Source organism: Schistocerca cancellata, chromosome 3 (assembly GCF_023864275.1).
Source record: "Schistocerca cancellata isolate TAMUIC-IGC-003103 chromosome 3, iqSchCanc2.1, whole genome shotgun sequence".
Taxonomy (NCBI): Eukaryota; Metazoa; Arthropoda; class Insecta; order Orthoptera; family Acrididae; genus Schistocerca; species Schistocerca cancellata.
The window spans coordinates 407,841,175-407,864,441 of NC_064628.1; the positions used below are offsets into that span (position 1 = coordinate 407,841,175).

General features: G+C 35.1%; 1 protein-coding gene across 1 annotated transcript in view; it reads right to left on the reverse strand.

The window, feature by feature from the left end:
* The window catches only part of LOC126176729 (zinc carboxypeptidase-like), a 138,411-nt gene that overhangs the window by 56,389 nt on the left and 58,755 nt on the right, over nt 1–23,267 (reverse strand). Inside the window, exon 5 of the mRNA XM_049923897.1 lies at nt 13,968–14,112. Coding sequence (XP_049779854.1) covers nt 13,968–14,112 — 145 coding nt within the window. The remainder of the gene's footprint in view (nt 1–13,967; nt 14,113–23,267) is intronic.

The window sequence follows — 23,267 nt, forward strand, 5'->3', positions numbered from 1 at the left end:
TCAATACCACTTGTAGATGCTTTGAAATGTTACTGATATCATTTTGGAATTGCTTAATTACACTGTTTGTTTTTCTGTACACTAATGATTTTAATTCTGCATACACATTATAAACATCACTGAGATTGTTGTTGAAGTGATTAATTAATCTTTTTGTTTTTGAATTTCTCTTTTTTAATATCAGATTGAAAATCTTTGGTTTTGATTCGAATATTTTTTATTTTTTTATAGTTTATTTGCTCACTGATCTCACCTTAGTTCCAAAAATGTCCATGTATTAAACTGTAAATATCAATAAACTTATAATTATATTCAGAACAAATACATTTAAACAGCCTCAAATTCCTTCATTAAGCTTTTTGCATTCGTTGTCTATAATAGTGTAACTTATTTGAGCCAAGGTATTTAAGCAATTCTTTAGAATTTTTCTTCCAAATGAATCAAACAGAAGTTTAGTATCTTAATTCTTCTAATAGCAGATCTAGTATGAACCGTAATGATCAGAGGTATCTTATTTAACTGTTTCAGGTTCATTTTCTCTAAGATGCATATGTAATACGTTAGTCACAAAAACGCCATGCAAGTATCTGGTTTTTAATGTTTAGCAAGATTTTCTGTAACAAAATTGCTTAATGTATTAGGATTTATATGAATTATTGTTTTACAGTTTATTTTATTGAAGACTACTTCTCCATCGCTAAATTATGTCCACTTTTAGATCGTCTAATTCGGTATCACCATTTTTCATGTCTGTTACTGCTTTTGCAGTACCAGCTGCTCCACATGCTAGTGAACCAGCAGTCAATACATACGGCAATACTGCCAATGATAAAGATAGAAATCCACCATCATGGCTTGTCCATTCTGAACCTTCTTTGTTTTTTGTTACTTGTTTCGACAAGTTTTCCCACAACATGTATACCTAATGCTATGAGTAAATTACCACCAGTTCATTATTCTCTCTTTCATTTTTGTGCATCAGTTGATAAATTGTGAGAACTGGTCATGGTTGATTTTAATTTTAATTGATTTTGGTTTAGTTTTGCCACTAGGTAGCAAAGAAATTTTTCTTTTTCTGTTCCACAGAATATCTTTAAAGCTTTTTTTAATAGCATTTCCTTACTATGACATTTACATTCTCAATTTATTTCCGTTTTTTTTCATTTTCTCAGCATTCTGGACCTTGCATATGTATATGATAAATAATCTTTGCTAGTTTTACATTTTTCCTTAGTTTCTTTTATTTTACAGTTATAAGAATATGCTAAAAGTACATTCAATAAAATTGACTTATCATGCTTATTTATTTCATTCTGGTCATCAATTCTGAGTTCTTTTCTTGATGAAACTATTACAGAGTTTAGAGATTCAATTCTAAAATTTTCAATTCCTAAGTTTCTCATATCATGTGAAATGGGTTTTAGATTTTGCTTTCCAACATCATCTTGATGACATGCCATGCTTTTTACATAATGTTGTAGTATTCCTAACATATATTTTGTTATTAATGCTGTATGTAATCTTATATATTGTGCTAGGAATTATATTCATTTACATTGACACATTTCTTTAAAAAATAATAATACTTTATTTACCATCCCTACTAATTTGCATCAGTATCTAGACACATGCCCATTTTCTCTTTCCAGAAATTATTCCCCTTTCTGTTCTTGCTGTTAATTTTTCGCCAAGTGATGAATGTTTAGTATACATCCTCTGTTTTGCAGTTAATTGCAGTTCTTTATCAGCTTAATGTCTGGATTTTAAATCTTAGCACTGTAGGCTAAATTGTGTTGTTCACAACTTTTATCTAATGAATTTATACCTTTATTGCCATATGCTAATCTCTATTCTAGTTTAGAATCAGGTTTGCAATATGACAGTGTGGTAGATACAGGTCTAGCCTTAGCAAATTTCTTTAAGCCCAATGTACTAAGCCTTTTCAATATTTGACACTTTTTCCAAAATTTGTGCAAGCTACTCAAAAATCTAAAGAGATGTGGTATTCTGTTCAGATTTTAGATAACAAAAACACTAAATTCATTTTTAACATTTATGTTATTCCCACTTTTTCATTATGATAATTTTTAGTTCTAACTATTTCTGCACCATGAGTAACTCCTAATATATCGATTTAATCTCTAATATCATTCATATATATATATATATATATATATATATATATATATATATTCAGTTGGTTTTTCTAAACATTCTTTAATTAAGCCTTCACCAAATTTTTCATCTTCATTTGAATTTAAATTTACTGTTAATTTTTTCGAAAATAGACACGAACTATTTCTTTATCAAACACTTATATTTATCACCTTTATTTTTGAGTATTCAATTATTTTCAGATTAAGGTTCTCTTGAATGGAATAATATATCTGTGCAATTTGATAGATAAACAGTGTCATATTTTTTACCCACATAATCCATAATAATATGTTTTTTAGATAACAGATTCATTAATCCATCTGCACTTTCATATTTTTTTCCACCAATAGTTACTTCATCTATCTCGAATTTTGCTAGTAAATTGCCAGCCTATATAACTGTGCTGACAGGTTTCAATCCAAAAACGTAGTCTTCTCTATGATTAATGTGCCTTTACATTCTTTCACATATATTTATTTTTCTGCTTCCACATTTAGCTTGAGCTCTCTTCTTTTTTATTTTTAATATCTTTGTTATATCTACTCAACACATTCTGTATTTCTGCTTCACTGAATGTATAGTTGTACTTATCAGGATTATCATCAGACCCTTCACATTTTGGACTTACATATCAAGGTACATCCCTAAATTCTTCTATGTAGTAACTATGATGATATGGAATAATTTGATTTCAGTGTTTTGGTTTCCTTCAATATCTTTCAGTACATTATGATCTAAATGTTCAATTTCTTCTTTTACTTTTTCTATTGCATCAATAACAGATTGATCTTTTTTATATTTTTGTGTTCTCTTCTTATTTGTTTCTTCCAAAACTTGAATTCTTCTTTCAGTGTTTCTTTTTATTCTATTTTGCTTGTCTGTTTTAACTACCTCTGGGCCATGTTTCAGAAACACTTTCAAAGGATAAGAAACTTTTACTGAAATCTGCTTTTATGTATGGATTTATAAAATTAAAAAGATAATGTATTCCGCTTTTACACTTAACAAAATATAGGAAACACTTGTATCTGGCCCACACTTAGCTTCATTCCAAGCCCATGAATAATTAGTACAGTGTTGACAATTTTTTTCTAATTTTTCATATTCTGTTACATATTCAAGAGCTTCCTTAAATGCATTTATATGTTCAATCAAAATACCATCATCATGGTCTAATAGATCAACAATATCAACTTTTAAGGGCCTCATTTGATAAGGAAATATTTTATATAATATCCATATTTCCTATAATTAGGTTTCTACTTATATATATTGCAAATGAATCGATACTGATCATTCCTGCATTTACTAGACGTTTCTTCAAACTCATCAAATTTTTAATCACCTCCAATAAACTCACAACAATTGTGATTTAAATTGCTAACATCTAGTCCAAAAATATTCAAAATTTAGATTGTTATTTACTATTTCTTTCAGTATTTTTTAATATGTGTGAGATAAATAAAAACAATCTATTCTTTTATTCTCTACTACTTCTTACTTTTCAAGAATCAACTTGTCAACTAATACAAGTGAATTAGAGGTATGATTTCATCATTGATTTCAATAAATGTAGTTTAAATCTCATTGTTTTTGTCTTCAACTTCGTTACATTTTTTCATAAATTCTAAATATTTCGGTTGATGTACAATTTTTGAATAAACAAACAAAAAAATTACCTTATTCGAATTCAACCATCCTGGAGCCAGAATACAATTATATCATTAATGCAGTTTTTTCGCAACTACTTGGACCTATTACAGCACATCAGTTAGAATTTGGTAAAAGCTATTCATGTCTATTTGTTGATTTCTTCTCTCAAATTCTTAATGTTGGTTACCAACCCATATTTATTTAATTACATAAATTTTTATTCATATTAAATGAGTCATTAGATTCAATGAATGGTAAGTAATCTGTCCTAAAAAAAGTGAACTGTACCTATACAAAGAAGTTTTAATAATTTTGCACTGGTGGGTTTTTAATACTAAATTTATAACTCTTAATGTTACCACAAAATATATCATGATGTAGAAAGAATAGAAATTCCTATTGGCCAATAGTCTGAAAAGCTTAGAAAAGGTTATGCAAATATTTACATTAAAATTTTAAACAGGCTTATTGTTGAGTGTGTTGTTAAGTTATATGTGTATATGAGTATATTATTGGACGTGTGCTTGGATTAAGTAATCAAATTATTGAAGCTGATAAAAAAAGCAGTTACTTACGATGATCCTAAAGTTATTTGGTTCGAATTGATCAACATAACTGACGGAATGTTTGTGAAGCACATCGATAATTTTCATTGGAAAACTAATATTATTGCAACATCAATGGGTAATTATTAATTCGGTGGACCAATAATTCAGGAACCACAGTTTACTGTATATATTCCAATTATTGGACTATACAGAAATTAGAGACAACTATGACTGATGAAAATGATAATTTGATTAATTTCAGTGGTGCTACTATAAGTTTTTTACAAATGATTTAGTAAATTTTGATCTTTCATAATTAATGAACAAAACAGAGAGCTATGAAGTCTACTCATTCTCTTTGAATGACAAATCAAGAAAATAATCTAAATATTCCTAACAAGAACACAGAAAACAACATAATTATAGGAGATGGATGCCTCATTCTTACCATGCTCAGTTGTACATGAGTTTCAGTATTACTGGTGCAAATGGTACAGATTATCCTAATCATGATAGGAAATCTATTAAAATTACTTGATAATTATGTGGCAAAGCTATATGATTTTATAACCATAAAGATAGAAAATAATGTTATATCTGGAATAGAGCTTCCTTTTATTTCATCATCAGCTTTGTTGTATGACTGTGTCTCTTGTTGATAGATTAAGTATGGAAGGACATGTACTGAAAATGGAAAAGCAAGGAGTAAAGAAAGTTAAGTAGTTTATGCACTGAATATGCTTCGTAGTTTCTTTAGGGATTGTAAAGAAATTTTTTGGGTATGGGATCTTACTGAAATTTTTACTTGCAGTTTCAGTGTTGGTAATTCTTTCGTTAGAGAGCCTGACTGCAATGAACCTAGAGTTGAAGTATATGATACACTTCCAAAAGAAGATAAAATTGTAGTAGAATGAATGAAATTCGTGTACCGGTTGTTAAATTTGAACCGAATTATTAGCCTTAACAGCGAGAAATTGTACTAAATTTTCTAAAATTCCAGTATCTTACTAAATATTACAAATGTTGAGGTATCAGGGTTAAGAGGAAAGAAAAATTTCGAGCTAGATCTCACAAACTGGTATAAATCAATAGAATTTTATTTTTGTTTTGCTTCAGACTAATCGAAAACAGAATCAGTTGGCTGATTCATTACTGTATGATGACATAAAGCTCCATAAACTAAATTTAAAATATGGAAGAAATGAAATATTTCCTCGAGAAGTGTGGAATTCAGAACCACCAGATAATTATTTGAAAGCTTTTGATCCTTTTGTTTATTTTAAACGAATTACTCAGCTGAAAGGAAATGCTAATATAAACAATTACAATTTTGTAACAAATTATCGTGTATATGTGATTAGCACAGCACATGGAAAATATATTATTAAAAGTGAAAAGACAATGATGATGATGGTGGGTACATTTTACAATAAGATACCAAAAGACGCTCTTCTCTAAATAGTCATGTACGCTAAGAAAAATTTACATGAGACAGTCAACACAGAATACTTATTGAAAAATTTTAATTAGTAAATGATATTCATTGTATTTTTCTGGAGAGCTCTTTTCATATGGCTTACGTTAGCACTTTGAATTTTTAAAATCAGTTCATATTTGGCTGAAAAATTTACGAAAATCAATCTGTTTTGCTGGTACTGGTTGTGGATACTGGCTGCTGTGATATATTGCATAGCTCCTACTTTTTGCGTGCCTCAAAGCTGACTGAAGTTACTATCTGGTACAACCAGAAGGCTGCTCTATGCTATCAAACCATAATTTCCTGGATGACATTAGCTGCTGAAGCTGGTTCAGGAAACTGCTAGTAGATGTCTCATTATTGTTCTCAAATCAACTTTGTTCCTCCAATACCAACTATATAAAAGTTCATTATTTCCATACCCTGCAAGGAACAAGTACATTGGCAGTACTGTTCTTATTTGTATTGTCATCAACTGCTCAAACCCATCCACAAGAAGATGAGGACATCTGTCATCAGCAGTTCTACCATCTACACAAGCTGCTGCCAAGACATGACCAGAAGACGAAGTTTAGTGGACGATGGTTAGCATCCAAGATACAGACCAAGAGCGACACTCAGCAAAAAAACAGCGAAAAACCTGAAGAATATCCTGAGGGAAAAACCCAATCAGGCGCCAAAAAGCTTTAAAACTAAATTAAAATTTTGTTAATTGTATACAAAGGTGTAAATAATGATAGTGAAATTAATGATTTCGAATTTTGCTAACTTTGTGACTCACATTATTTTTAAAATTAATTCTAGTGCATTAAAATGTTTATTATTTTCAGCGAAAATTTTATTTTATTCTATATAGCTTTTAATTAGGAATGAAAAAACGTCCCTAATTTTTTAAAATTCTAGTGCACTCAAAATGCCTAACATTTTCAACTTAAATGTTATTTCCCTCTATAGAGATTTTAATTAAATAATGTAATTTTTAGTGTGCTCAAAATGTCCATTATTTTCAACTAAAACTTTATTTTGTTCTTTGTGGATTTCAAGTAGTAATGAATAACTTTGCTAATATTTTAAAATTAATTATAGTGCACATAATATTGGCTTTTATTTTTTTATGCACTTGGCATTTATAATTGCATTAACTTTTTTAAAAATTCATTTAATTATTCATGTTGTTATATTATGTCGCCCATCAGATTAGCCGAGAGCGCTAATGTGCTCAGGTAAGCGCGCCGGCCCTGGCTCGAATCTGCCTGGTAGATTAACGACGAGGGTTGGTGTGTTTGCCAGCCTAGATTTCGTTTTCAGGCGGTTTTCCACATCCCACTAGGTGAATATTAGGCTGATTCCCATGTTCCACTTCAGTTACATGACTTGCGGAAATTTGAAAACAATTGCACTATTTAAAGGTGTACACTAGACACAGACAACTGGGGTACACTACTTCTGTCCCGGGGGTATGGGGTGGTGACAGGGAGGGCATCTGGCCACCCTCTGACACCAACACTGCCAAATCTGTAGTAAGAGGGCAGACCCTATGTTGAAGTGGGATAAAAGCCAAAAGGCAATAATGATGATGTTATATTACATTGTATAAACTTTTTCGTAAGATAATGAGTTGAAGTTTTTTATCTTATAAAAACATCATATAATATAATTATAATTAAATGTAACTAATTCAATAAATAATAAGAAAGATTAATGCAATAGAAACATGGCAAGTGCGCTCAATGTACCCACTTAATACTTTTCTAAAAGCCTACTTTTAATTGGGTTCTTCTTATTGTTTAACAGTAAAAACATGGAAACAGCAAGGCTTTTAAATTACCTAGGTGCTCCCATACAAGCAATTATTACTTCACATTTGAACAGAATTTCTGAACATGTGTCCTGGAATTGTTGCACTTTGTGTGTTCTGGAGTTCTTGTAGGTCATCATTTGTTGTTTAGCCATGCCATGCTCTATTTATTCGTTTTCACACGTACACTGCAGTATTCCAATAAGCTAAAACACAGTAAAATAGACGTGATGCCTGAAATATGCTGCAGTTGGCGGTTGATTAGAGGAACAATACGTGAACAATGTGGAATCATTTGTTTTCCATATTTATTGTATCGCTATACCCTAGTAAGTTAATTAGACATGATACCTGAAACATGTAGCACTTGCTGGTTGATTATAGCAGCATTACATGACCTATGTGGAGTCGTTTCTTTTACATATTGATTGTATGGCTAGGGCTTCTCAAAAGGTATCCTATTAAAACACTTTGCAAGGCGAACGGTATGCCATTTAACTACAGAGAAGTGTCAAACAATCACGAAGGTAAATTCTATTGGAAAATGAGAAAATTAATAGTACTGATGAGGTACTACCTGGATTAGAGTGTTAGTGTTTAGAAATACAACAAAATATAGGGGCCAGAAGTAATAAATGCAAACATTTATAATTTAATACAGAATGAGGCTGAAAAAATAAACAGCACGGAACTATCTTGCAAAAAATATTATTTCAGTTATTAACAGCTTGGTTGTGGCAGCGCTATTATGTCCTTTTGGTGTCTAGAAGTGCATAGATGCTGATCTACATTCTGAAGACAATAAACTTACTGACAAAGTTCTCTTACTTCAACAATACTGTTGATTTGAAAGATGTTGTTTGAAAGGGAGGCTGGAGAGGGTCTGTTCAATATCTGCTAAGTTTGTAGGAAAATGAAAAAAACGTGCTGGACATGTAGGTAAACCGTAGAGTGCAAACCAGGAAAAGCTGGAAGTGAAAGACAGATCAAGAAAATTTTTGGCGTCAATAGAATAAGAAATCAGTACACAAGCAGATGTAGCCAGTAAGGATAACAGATTACTACATTATTATATGGATATCTGACATGGAAGAAGAAATGGTGAAGAACTTACAGCTATATCAGAAATAGAGTCATCTTGTTTTGGAATTCAAATCAGTGTCTACTGTGCAGGGGCACACCAATACTGACTGACAAGACTATTGACTCCAGGAGACCTGATATATTAAATATCATCTAAATAAATGTACAGGTACAACATTATGAAATTTGATACTGCCAATGGAGAGACAGAGTCAATAATTAAAACACTGAAGAAATCTCAGGGAAATGATGGAGTACCTAGCAGAATATTATACTTCAGTGCTGTACATGCTAGCACTGTACTTAGCTACGTTTGTAATTTTTCCATTAAGAATTATTGTCATAGATTAAAATATTCAGTAGTAAAGCCACATTACAAAAGAAGATAATGTTGACAATTTTAGACCTATTTGTATACTATCACTGTTTGCTAAAGTTGTTGAAAAGACTATGTAGTAAGAATAATTAATCATTTTACTTCACACAATTGTTATGAAATGTGAAGTTCGGTTTTAGAAGTGGTTTGACAACTGAAAATGCTATATTCTCTTTTCTCTGTATGGTACTGGATGGATTGAACATAAGGTTTCTAATGCTTGGAGTCTTTTTGGCTTTAACTAATGTGTTTGATTGCGTTGATTACAAAATATTGCTCTAGAAGTTGGACCATTATGGAATACAGGGAGTAGCTCACAACTGGTTGACCTCTTACTTTAACTACAGATAGCAAAAGGTCATTATTGACAATGTTGAGAGTGGTTATGATGCAGGATCTTAGTGGGGCACAGACAAATGTGGTGTGCCCCAGGTATCAGTGTTGGGGCCACTCCTGTTCCTTATTCATATACATGATATGCCCTATAGCATTACAGGTGATTCTAAAATATTCCTGTTTGCTGATGATACTCACTTGACAGTAAAAAATGTTGTGTGCAACTTGGGCACTGTTTGAAATAGTGCAGTTCAAGATATAAGTTCATGGCCTGCAGAAAATAAACTAATGCTAAATCACAGTAAACCTCAGTTTTTACAGTTTCTAACACACAATTCAGCAAAACTTGACGTTTCAATTTCACAGAATGGGTGTATGATTAATGAATCTGAACAGTCAAATTTATATGTGTCAAGATAGACAGTAAACTGTCATGGAAAGCCCACATTCAGGATCTAAGACTTAATTCTGACATTTTTACTATTCAGACGATGTCTGAAGTAAGTGATAGTTCGATACAAAAAATAGTCTACTTCAGTTATTTTCATTCACTTGATACATATGGTATTATACTATTTCTGGGTAGCCCTTCCCATTCTCAAAAGATATTTTTGGCTCAGGAACATCGGTTGGAGCAGTAAGTAGTGTAAGATGGCGAACCTCTTGTCAACCACTCTTCATTAAATTGGGTCTTCTGATATTGGCCTCTCAATACATACATATTGTTTACTGTCGTTTTTTGTTAAAATTTCAGCTTTATTCCCAGGAATTAGCAGATTTCACTCAGTTAATACTAGGCAGAAATCGAATCTGCATTTGGATTGCACTTCCTTGACTCTTGTACAGAGAGGCATGCAGCATACTGCTGCATCCATTTTCAGTAAACTACCACAGGAATGCAAAAATCTTAGCAGTAATCCACGTGCTTTGAAATCTACACTGAAGAGTTTCCTCATGGCACACTCCTATTTTTTCGACGAATTCCTTGAAAAATCAAAGCTGATTCCTGCATTATATTGTTGATTGCATTTACATATACTTTTGGATTTTCTTTTTTTTCGGTTAATAACATTTTATTTTATCTGTTACTACTTTTCTGTTGTAATTTCATGTACTGACGCGTTACATGACCTTGGAGATTTGCTCTTCAGTTTGGTTTCATGGAACAAGAAGCGTAAAATAAAAACTTAACAAATAGACTGCCACACACCATATAGCGGAGATCTTGAGTCACAGATAGGAATAACGAAAATACTCTTAAACAAATAAGCTTTTGGTGAAAAGTCTTTTTTCCTAATTAGACAACACACCCTCACATATTCATGCAAATGCCACTCATACACACACACACACACACACACACACACACACACACACGACCAGTATCTCTGTCTCCAGAGACAGCCTGGCATCAGCAACCTGAGACAGTGATCATCTGTGTGTGAGTTGTGTTTCATAAATGTGAATCTGTATTTTGCCTAATTTGGAAGAAAGTCTTTTGGCCAAAAGCTTACTCATTTAAGAGTCTTCCTGTGCCTATCTGCTACTCAACTTCTCCATTGTGTGATGAGCAGCAATCTAACCTTTTCATAATATTGTCGTTATTCCATCATGAGTATTACATTGTTTAAATGTTGTTGTTGTTGTTGTTGTTGTGGTCTTCAGCCCTGAGACTGGTTTGATGCAGCTCTCCATGCTACTCTATCCTGTGCAAGCTTCTTCATCTCCCAGTACCTACTGCAGCCAACATCCTTCTGAATCTGCTTAGTGTATTCATGTCTTTGTCTCCCTCTACGATTTTTACCCTCCACGCTGCCCTCCACTACTAATTGGTGATTTCTCGATGTCTCAAAACATGTCCTACCAACCGATCCCTTCTTCTAGTCAAGATGTGCCACAAGCTCCTCTTCTCCCAAATTCTATTCAATACCTCCTCATTAGTTATGTGCTCTACCCATCTAATCTTCAGCATTCTTCTGTAGCACCACATTTCGAAAGCTTCTTTCTCTTCTTGTCTAAACTATTTATCGTCCACGTTTCACTACCATACATGGCTACACTCCATACAAATACTTTCAGAAACGACTTCCTGACATACTCGGTGTTAACAAATTTTTCTTCTTCAGAAACGCTTTCCTTGCCATTGCCATTCTACATTTTATATGCTCTCTACTTCGACCATCATCAGTTATTTTTCTCCCCAAATAGCAAAACCCCTTTACTACTTTAAGTATCTCATTTTCTAATCTAATTCCCTCGGCATCACCCGAGTTATTTCGACTACATTCCATTATCCTCGTTTCGCTTTTGTTGATATTCATCTTATACCCTCCTTTCAAGGCACTGTCCATTCCGTTCAGCTGCTCTTCCAAGTCCTTTGCTGTCTCTGACAGAATTACAATGCCATCGGCGAACCTCAAGGTTTTTATTCTTCTCCATGGATTTTATTACCTACTCCGAACTTTTCTTTTGTTTCCTTTATTGCTTGCTCAATATACAGATTGAATATGATCAGGGATAGGCTGCAACCCTGTCTTATTCCCTTCCCAACCGCTGCTTCCCTTTCATACCCCTCTACTCTTATAACTGCCATCTGCTTTCTGTACAAATTAGAAATAGCCTTTCACTCCCTGTATTTTACTCCTGCCACCTGCAGAATTTGGAAGAGACTATTCCAATCAACATTGTCCAAAGCTTTATCTAAGTCTACAAATGCTAGAAACGTAGGTTTGCCTTTCCTTAATCTTTCTTCTAAGATAAGTCGTAGGGTCAGTATTGCCTCACGTGTTCCAACATTTCTACAGAATCCAAACTGATCTTCCCCGAGGTCGGCTTCTATCAGTTTTTCCATTCGTCCGTAAAGAATTTGCGTTAGTATCTTGCAGCTGTGACTTATTAAAGTGATAGTTCGGTAATTTTCACATCTGTCAACACCTGCTTTCTTTGGGATTGGTATTATTGTATTCTTCTTTAAGTCTGAGGGTATTTCGCCTGTCTCATACACCTTGCTCACCAGATAGTAGAGTTTTGTCAGGACTGTCTCTCCCAAGGCTGTCAGTAGTTCTAAGGGAGTGTTGTCTACTCCGGGGGCCTTGTTTCGACTCATATTTCAGTGCTCTGTCAAACTCTTCATACAGTATCATATCTCCCATTTCATCTTCATCTACATTCTCTTCCATTTCCATAATATTGTCCTCAAGTACATCGCCCTTGTATAGACCCTCTATATACTGTTTCCACCTTTCTGCTTTCCCTTCTTTGCTTAGAACTGTGTTTCCATCTGAGCTCTTGATATTCATGCAAGTGGTTCTCCTTTCTCCAAAGGTGTCTTTAATTTTCCTGTAGGCAGTGTCTGTCTTACTCCTAGTGAGATAAGCCTATACATCCTTACAATTGTCCTCTACCCATCCCTGCTTAGCCATTTTGCACTTCCTGTCGATCTCAATTTTGAGTCATTTGTATTCCTTTTTGCCTGCTTCATTTACTGCATTTTTATATTTTCTCCTTTCATCAATTAAATTCAATATTTCTTCTGTTACCCATGGGTTTCTACTAGCCCTCGTATTTTTATCTACTTGATCCTCTGCTGCTTTCACTATTTCATCCCTCAAAGCTACCCATTCTTTTCTACCCATATATATGAATATACAAGTAAAATTAATGATATTACCGTTTATCTCACATGCACTATAAAGACCACAGAAATGGTCAAACAGAGAAATTACAAAGAATGAGCAATTGAAATAAAACATATATGGCATCTACAGCTGTGGGAACATCATGCTGAAGGAGTAATTTCAAGGAACTTCCGTAAAAATATGAAGACATGTCAGAGGGAGTTTTTAATGAGAACCATTTTATTACAATTTATGTCACAGTGTTACAAACGTTACAGGAAGAAAGAGGTGGCATCATGACATGATGTATTTACTCTTTATATGCTACAACTGCTGTGGAAAAACGTTTAACTACTGAAAACACTTTACAACTATGAAGAATCTGTTATAATTTAATAATAATGTGTTATGAACATAAGTACTATAATGATGTCAGTAATGTTAACGAGGTGGAAAGAGCAAAAGGTGACAACTGCATTGCTGCAACATTTTCTTAATTATTAGTTAATGCCTTATAAAGTGCTCAAATATATGTAGACAAACTCCACTGTCAAACCGAACGCTAATCAAAATTACTACCGAATTCTGGACGTCATTTAATGAATGATCTTAGTATTTAAGAGCTAATACTCTAGTGGAAGAAACAACGCAGGTTCCAACAGAGAATGAGAGGCTGATGTTAACATTTTAGTTTACAATGCACTGATATTTCTTGATGATAAAATTAGTGTTCTTAATAAAGGACTAGATCAACTATAATTAACTTATAAGTTAATTTAATATTATTCATGTGCGCGAGTATATGTGAACACTCTCTCTGCAATTTTTCTACTTTTACACCATCGTGGAGCCATTCCTTAAAGCGATTAATGGTGCTTCATTTGTAACACTAAGTACTTGTGTTAGGTTCCTTCTTACTTACCTCCCTCAACGACTACGATGGGGTTGCCTGGTGCAAAGGTGATGTTCACACCGAGGATCTCTCGGCCTTCGTAACTGGATCCTCCAACTATCGGCGTCACAACATCTGAGTATGTCTCTGACAGAGAGTTCAGCCATTCGTGGATCTGTAAGTCAAGTGAGCGATTAGTGTGCGATGCATGGTAATTTTCTACCGGTGTTTCTCACTGTTCCTAGTGAAATATTTCAGTAAAACTTCCGTTCACTGTGTACAGTTTCGTTGAGTTTTCCAGCTGACACTTGAATTTTTGGTTTTAAACAAGAAATTGTGTGAAATGTCTGTGGTACTGGTATTAGCTGTGAGTTAGTAGTGTTAATAGAAGTAGTTTCTTTTTTTAGTAGAGAGCGAAATTCGAGATCACTATTGTTAGTTCTTTAACTGATTCTACTATAGTAATTGAACGTAGATGTTTAAGTTTTTTCTACAATTGTTAACCTTTTTACCATGAATGAGAAGTGAGGGCTTTGTTGTAGGTTTGTGAGTAGTAATTTCATTGGGGTGTGGGGGGGTATGGGGTGGGGGGGGGAAGCAGTGGGGACTCTAGTGGGCGTTCTAGGGAGGTCGAGATCATCTCCTGGAAATACAAGATGACTATCAGAAATAAGTTAGTAGAGTACCATAAGCTTAAGATCAGGGCCCTTCAGGTTCAGTTACAAATAGCTGTACTTTGCGCATCGCCAATAGATTTGACCAAATGTAAGAGTTTAGTGGACAGGAGCCTGTAGGAAACATGCAGCGGGCTTCAGCGCTTAAAGACACTAAGACAGTTGCAGTTTCAAAGAGAAAGAAGAAGGTTCTGTTGATAGGTAGTTCACATGGCAGAGGTGTAGACGAGCAGTTGCAGGGAGTGTTGAGGAGTGAGTGCCAGGTCACCAGCATTGTGAAGCCTAGTGTGTGGTTAGCTCAGGTGACTTAACTTAGCGGTATTATGTAGGAATTTTAGAAAGAGGAACAGGTAGTGACTGTGGGTAGAGCTGGGAGTGGTCTGGACAGGGACAGAGAGTATGATGACCTGGAAAAGATACCTACTGAAGCTGATCGTACAAACGTGCACATCGCGCAACTGTTCAACTGTCATGAGCGGCCACACCTTGGTGCTGCTGTTAGGCATGTTAACATGAGGCTTGAGAATGCACTGATGCCAGAGGGCATGGCTCACAGTGCAGGGGTGCCAGATGAGTCAACCACACTAAGACTGCTGCATCAGGTTTCACTACACATTACCTGCACCTCAATAGGTATGGGAAGGGAAGGATCGCAAAGATTATAGGTGTCAGCGTAGTGGGCGGTGGTGGGAAAACTCATGGGAAAATTCTGCAAAAGTTACTGTTGGACCTGCACCCTTTTTAGATTTATGTCAGCTAATAGCTATCAGAGCTTAAGGGAAATCTCGCTAACAAAGAAACCACCTTCAAAGAAGGTCAGATATCCAAGTAGTGAAGGAATTAGCATATTTCGTCAAAACTTAAGAGGTATTAGAGATAAAAATAGTGAATTGCTTACAGATGTAACTCTGACATTATTGGTAAATTAGGGTATCGTTTAAATAATGTGACAATTCAAAGGATTGCTTTGCCAGGATACAAATCTGCTAACCATTTTACAAGGAGTTCTTTGTGGAGTGGGAGAATGACCATACATGTGAAAAATTCCATTTGAGTCTGTAGATGTATCAAAACATTGCGCAGAATAGGTGTTTGAATGCTGTGCAGGGGCCATTGAATTTAGTGTAACTAAGCTCTAATCGTTGTTATTTATAGGTTTCCTAACTCTGACTTCAGAGCATTCCTGCTCAAGCTAAAGTGTTCTTGGTTCACTTTATAGGAAATACAAAAATTAAGTTCTATGTTGTGACTTCAGTATTAGTTTTATATGAGACTGTGCAGAAGAAAGGTAATTGGAAGATCTCCTAAATTCATATGATCTGATGAATAATGTAATTTTATTTATTCTTCATTACTAGATGGGTTTTCTGTTAGCAAAAGGATAAATGGCCTTTCAGACAATTATGCATAAACTTTAACTCAAAAATGTTTTTGTACTCAAACAAATGTTACATATAATTACAAACTATGTAGAAAAGCTATTCCAACAGCAATAGAAAGGTTTTTAAATCCCATTAAGGAACAAGAGTTGCAGGATGTTTATAATGATGGTATCACAGGTGACTAATACAGTTTAAGGCTTTCCTTAACACATTTCTGAAACTCTTTGAAAGTTGTTTTCCATTAGAGCATTCAAAATAGGGCACTAGCAGTAAAGTCAGGCCTGGGTGACTGACTAATGGGGTAAATACATCATGTAGAAGAAAGTTGGAATTTTATCATAGTGTTGGAAGTAGCCACACTCTAGCTACAGTAGTCCATTACAATCAGTATTGTAAGGCGCTTAAAATGTCATGAGGAAAGCCAAGTGTATATGGTATGCACATACAGTAGCTAATTCATTGGATGAAATTAGAATCATAATGTCAATGGTGGAGGAAGTGTCTGGTCAGCAGTACAAACTCAATGATATAAAGACAGTACATAGTAAAAATGTTTTTGTTACTGATAAGTTGGATATATAGATACAGTATTTAACGATCACTCTCTGAACAAAGCTGGTGAATTAAATAAAAACTTAGTTTGTACAGGGAATCGTATAAGTCTCTTCGGATATGCCTTTCTGAGACCGTTATTTGAAATACTCACTGTGATACTGACAAGGGGGAGACTGAACCAATAATTAAATCACTGAAGACTAAGGACTCTTATTGATATGACAGAGTATCTAGCAGAATACTAAAATACTGTGCTGCACATTTTAGCCCTGTCCTTAGTCGTATTTGTAATTTTTCCTTTAAGAATAGTCAGTTTCCAGAATGATTAAAATAGTAACAAATTTATATTATAAAAAAGGGAGAAAGGAATAATGTAGACAATCTTAGACCTATTTATGTGCAATCAGTGTTTGCCAAAGTTCTTAAAAAGGATGTGTATGCATGGATAATTGATCACTTCATTTAAGATAATTTGATGTCTGACGTAGAGTTTGGTTTTAGAAGTGGTTTAACAGCAGAAAATTCTATATTATCTTTTCTCTGTGAAGTACTGAATGGGTCAGACAAATTGCTAGGCATCTTTTTTAAATAAGAAATTTGTATGTGTTGATCACAAAATGTTGGTCCAGAGGTTGGGCCATTATTGAATACGAGGAGTAGCCCTCAACTGGTTCACCTCTTACTAGAATGGACAGCAAAATGTCCTACTACACAATGCTTAGGATGGCTATGGTGCGAGGTGGACGTGAGGCACAGTTAATAGGTGGATGACATAGGGATCAGTGCTGAAGCCACTTCTGTTCCTTGTTTATATAAATGATGTACCTTCAATTGTATTACAGTGATTCTAAAATATTTCTGATTGCTGATGCTGCTGCTTAGTAATAAAGGATGCTGTGTGCAATGTTGGCATTGTTTCAAAGAGTCCTGTAGAAAATAAACTAAAGCTAAATCACATTAAGACTCAGTTTTTACAGTTTGTAACATACAGTGCAACAAAATTCGACGTTTTAATTTCACAGAATGGGCATAAGATTAGTGAAACTGAACAATTCAAGTTTCTAAGTTTTCAGACAGATAGTAAGCCATCATAGAAAGCCCATGTTCAGGATCTTGTTCAAAGACTTAATGCTGCCATTTTTACTACTACTATAGTATCTGAAGTAAGTGATAGTTCTACAGAAAAGGTAGTCTACTTTTCATTCGATTATGACACATGGTATTATATTTTGGCATAACTCTTCTGATTCTCAAAGGGTATTTTTGGCTTAAAAACTTGCTGTTCAGGTAACGAGTGGTGTGAGTCCTCAATATATTTATATATTCTTTTATGTTGTTTCTTGTTAACTGTATCAGCATATTCAAGAGAATTAGCAGCTTTGTCTCAGTCAATACTGGACAGGTATACAGTCTGCATTTGGATTGTACTTCTTTCACTCTTGTGCAGAAAAGCGTGCAGTATTCTGCTCAATTCATTTTCAATTACCACAAGAATTCAAAAATCTTAGCAGCAATTCACTTGCTTTCAAATTAAAACTGAAGAGTTTCCTTATGGGTCATTCCTATTCTGTCAACAAATTCCTTGAAAAGTTAATCTGATTCCTGTGTTATATTGTTCACTGTGTTTATATAAACTTTCAGATTCTTGCCTTTTTATGATTCATAAAAATGTTATTTTATCTGTTATTACTTTCTGTTGTAATTTCATGTACCAAAAGTTTCCACGACCACGAAGATTTGTTTCTCAGTTTGGTCATACCTGAACTATTGGTATTCTTATCGCCAACTTTTTGAGAGCCAGCTGCTCTCAAGTCGATGTCTGTAAACTACCCAAGAAACTGAAGAAGATGTGAAAATTACTTGTTTGATTATATGTTAAATGTACATTAGTGAAATGTCTTGGAATACTCAGAAATAGCAGTTTATTGAAGAAAACTATCGACAGCCGATTTGAAACTCAGTGCTTTGTATCAATGCTGACAGTTCAGATTTATTACTCATATTTATTCAATTAATTAGTTCCTGTTTTCAGATAAAAGTAGGATCTGGAAGTAACTCAAGGTCATCTTTATAATTAATAGCAGTAAACATAATGATTAACATTAATAATTACAAGAGCCACAGTGAATTAATAAAATTTTTCCCTTCCTTTATAGACTGTTATCTACCAAGTCCCAAAACCCAGCTCCACATTACATAACATCATTATTTAAAATAGAGAAAAATACTTTAAATAGGAAATGTTATACTACAAAAGGAGGAACGATAGAAGGGAAAGATTTGTGTAGCTACAAACAAATGTTAAAAGTTTTATTAAATATGCTGGCAGTAATGGGAAAAAAAAGGTCAAGAAAATTAAATTACACACTGCAATGTCACTGGAATGTGAATCTACTAACAATCACTATTCAGAACTTTGAACTGGTGGGAAACTATGCTTATGTAAAAATATCGCCTTGAATATGATTAATACATGCAGGCCTGCACTGAGGACTTTTGGTGTCCCTGGGTAAAAATCCCTGCTGCCACTCCCCTTAGCCCCCCCCCCCCAAGACTTGAAATATGAACTTTTTCCTAGCAAGTGGACTTGTTTCTCTGTCTGTGTAATGCTTACCTATGAGCTGCAAACTTAAAACAGTGATTTTATAAAAATTACAAATATAAAATCTTGATAAAGTGTCACACAATGGATATAAACGCAAATAGTATAATTGTGCTTTCATTAAAATTTAATATAAGCAATACATGCCACTTATACTCCCTTTAGAAGGTACCAGGGGGCAAACGACTTACTTTTTTAAATAACAAAGGGTTTTTCTTTGCCCTGCCATTTCGAAACAAGTTTATGATTTCTCCATAGTCCAATTCCACGGCCAAGTCTGATTCAGTAAATAGGACACCAAGATAACTAAAATAATGTCCTTAAATAATTATTTACACATCTTACAGCAGAAAAACACCTATCAGTTATGAAATTAGATGGAGGAGTACTCAAATATATTGAAAGAGTTATGATCAAATTTTTGTAAACATTCCTATCTTTAGTACCTTGCACAGTTCTGGAAGACAATGTGACTGGTATTCATTCATTACCCCACAGATGAAGCTTTTGAAGTGTAAACATTCAAGTAGAAATATTGAGTCTTCCAGATGTGAACTGTACATTTGTTGAAGGCAGGACGACATTTTCTGGACTTCAAGTGGACTTCGTCAGGCCTGACGAAAACATAAATCGTTACCGGAAGTCTTTATAAGAAGAAACTGTCTTGTTCGTCAATCAGTTTACGAAAAATAAAAAGAAAGGATATCTACATCTCATTGCGTTCATTAGTATTCTCAATACCTGAAGCAGATTCATAGAAAAATTTTTAATTTCTCTTATCGCTTTTCTTATCCCGAAATTTACTTTACTGAGTTTTAGCGGTTTAATTTTTTTGACGTTAGTTCTTGAAAACTCGATATCCTATTTTCATTATTTACAAGAAACAAATTAAAGAAACTTATCACTTAAGAACAGTGGCTGCGTCAATATCTACTTGTGTTTGCTGTTTTACAACACTGAATTTTTCGAGAATTTATTTTGTTTCATTCCGTTCATTGCGATGGGGTCCCGGGGTTTACCAGTTCCGCCCCTCCTCCAAAATAAGCAAGAACTCAGCACTAAGTGTGAAATGTTCCTCAACCACAATCGGCATTTCATTTCCTGTTTCGTTTGGTGGAAATGTTTTTCCTTCATCCTTGAGTTATTTGGGTGTAAGCGTTTCTTCCTGGTCTTCTACAATATGGCTTGAGGAGAGTGATCTCCTGTACATCTCTGAGGATATTATGAAAACTTTTCTGATATCCATGCCGTAGCGTGTACGAGCGGTACCAACCGACCGCACTGTGTAATGTTAATCCGCTATATAAGCGGAGCTCTTTTCGTAACGAGGCACTTGGTGTTCAGTTACTGTAAAAGGGGTTGGCCTACTTGCCATTAGCTTACTAACCTTTCAAGTGATTTAATTTGTTGATAATTGCGAATTTTTATTTTCTAAAATTTTATTGTAAAGTTTACCTAAAGAAATTTTAAAACTGATAAACGCTCCGAAAGTTTTGAAGTTGATGTTTAATCTATTGTAAGGTTGGTTTAATTTTTTGGTATTTGGTTTCATTGCAAGGTCTTAAGTAAATACTAATTGAAACTCTCACGGTTTAGTAAGCAAAGTAATTACCAGTCTTGAGTATTTAGAAAAATAAATACATTTTTTTAGATAGCGTTAACATGTATTGTCCCAGCATCCTCCCTACTACATATCGTTGGAGCTACCCATTTGGTCCTAAATTAATCAGTATTTTTCCGGTTATAACTGTATAACTGTGAAATAATTTAAATTATAGTAATTTCTAAACTGCCGGAGCAAGTTGTTTCATAACGGTATCAGTTTGGCGAGGAATAGAGTCCACTAGTTCGATCCTGTATACCTTATCTAGCAAACCGTTCCATTGACGATTAGATAGCGTAGAAATACAAAACTGCGGGGATATTGGCTGCTACGTTCCACCCGCTGTTTTCTATGGGATTATGACTGATTTAGCGGATCAGCTGAGGGGTAACAGAATGACTGTGTGCTCATCAAACCAGGAACGTACGCTTGCAGTCATGTGAACACTGCTGCTATCTTGCAACACGGGTGTGTTCACAGCATACTCATCTTGTGGTTGTAGAAGAAAAAGCAGCACTTCGTCACCGAGAATGTTGAAATAATCAGCTTGATTCATCCAGAATGAGATTTTCACTCTGCAGCGGAGTGGGCGCTAATATGAAACTTCCTGGCATATTAAAACTGTGTGCTGGACCGAAACTCGAACTCAGGGTCTTTGCCTTCCGCGTGCAATTGCTCTACTATTTGAGCTACCCAATCAATGGTGGAAGTAAGGCTATGAGGACGAGGTGTGAATCGTGCTAGGGTAGCTCAGATGGAAAACAATTGCCCGTGAAGGGCAAAGGTCCCTAGTTCGAGTATTAGTCCAGCACACAGCTTTAATCTGCCAGTAAGTTTCATATCAGCGCGCACTCCGCTGCAGAATAAAAATCTTATTCTGGAAGCATTCCGTAGGCTGTGGCTAAGACATGTCTCCACAATATCCTTAATTCCAGGAGTGCTAGTTCTGCAAGGTTCGCAGGAGAGCTTCTGTAAAGTTTGGAAGGTAGGAGGCGAGGTACTGGCGGAAGTAAAGCTGTGAGGATGGGGCGTGAGTCGTGCTTGGGTAGTTCTGATGGTGGAGCAATTGCCAGCGAAAGGCAAAGGTCCCGATTTCGAGTCTCGGTCCGGCACACAGTTTTAATCTGCCAGGAACTGTCAGCCTGATTCATGTACCCAAGTCATAGCATGTATTAACATTCCCAAAACGTGACAGAGCCATAGCACAACTGTACAATGCCGTCCACTCACAGCGGGTTAAATGCTTCGTTGAGCTGTTAGCACACTCGACGACTTACATTATTTGAAACGAGGCAAAACTGCAACTTGTCAAATGTTAAAATGTGTGTGAAATCTTATGGGACTTAACTGCTAAGGTCATCAGTCCCTAAGCTTACACACTACTTAACTTAAATTATTCTAAGGACAAACACACACACACACATGCCCGAGGGAGGACTCGAACCACCTCCGGGACCAGCCGCACAGTCCATGACTGCAGCGCCTGAGACCGCTCCGCTAATCACGCGCGGCTGCAACTTGTCGTATATCACTACACGGCTACAGTAACCGACTGTCTACTTTTCGCATTGTTTGTCACACTAAAGCCCAGCGGCTTAGCGTTCTGCTTTGAGTAATGACCTCTTTCAAACGCCCACATTCCAGATGTCTGTTGCAAGAAGACTCCTTCGCAATATTCACCCGGAAACTGTTTTAAATGGAACAGCGTTCACCGACAGCAACAGTTCCTGCCGGGTTGGAAATCGATTGACAATGACAAGGAGTAACATTCGTCTCCGATCTCTGCCGGTTAGAACGCTTTCACGAGCGCTCTTCCTACTGCCTGTTATGCGGTGTAGCGAAGTCTGTTAGTACCAAACACCGGCCTCAATCTGAGTAAGAAATTTCTGAGAATTTACGTATGGAACGCGGCACTGTGTGGAAATGTATCATGGACAGCGTGTAAACCGGAAAAGAAGAGAATCGAGTTCCAGATGCGGTGCTACTGAAACATACAGAAAATTATATGGGCAAGGAGGATAAGAAATAAAGAGATCTCTCGTAGATTCAGCAAAGAGAGCAACGTGTAGAAAACACTGGCGAGAAGAAGAGCTAGGATGCCAGTGCTACTATGAGATTAAGGGAGGTATGACGTCAAACGGGCCGACTTCAAGGAGAGGCACCACAGAACATTTTAATTTGCTCTATCTATACTTTTACAAATTAATTCATAAAACTTTTTCAGCATGACCAGGAAGGATTTAGGATTCACACTCATAGCAGTGGAAGTTCAAAAACACGAAACAATAATATTTTTTAAATCTGAAATTTCATGATTTTTTCACTTGCTGTTGGCTGCATTTGTTGCTATAGGTACACTTTTCTTCATAAGTAAGAGATTCTTCGATTAATTTTGCACAGCTTACAAACCATACTTACAGGCGTATGAAACTCTAGAATTTATTTAATCTATGGAAAAATGAATAGGCTGTTACGTTTTAAACTTCGTGTTTAGATAAAACTCGAATTTTATAG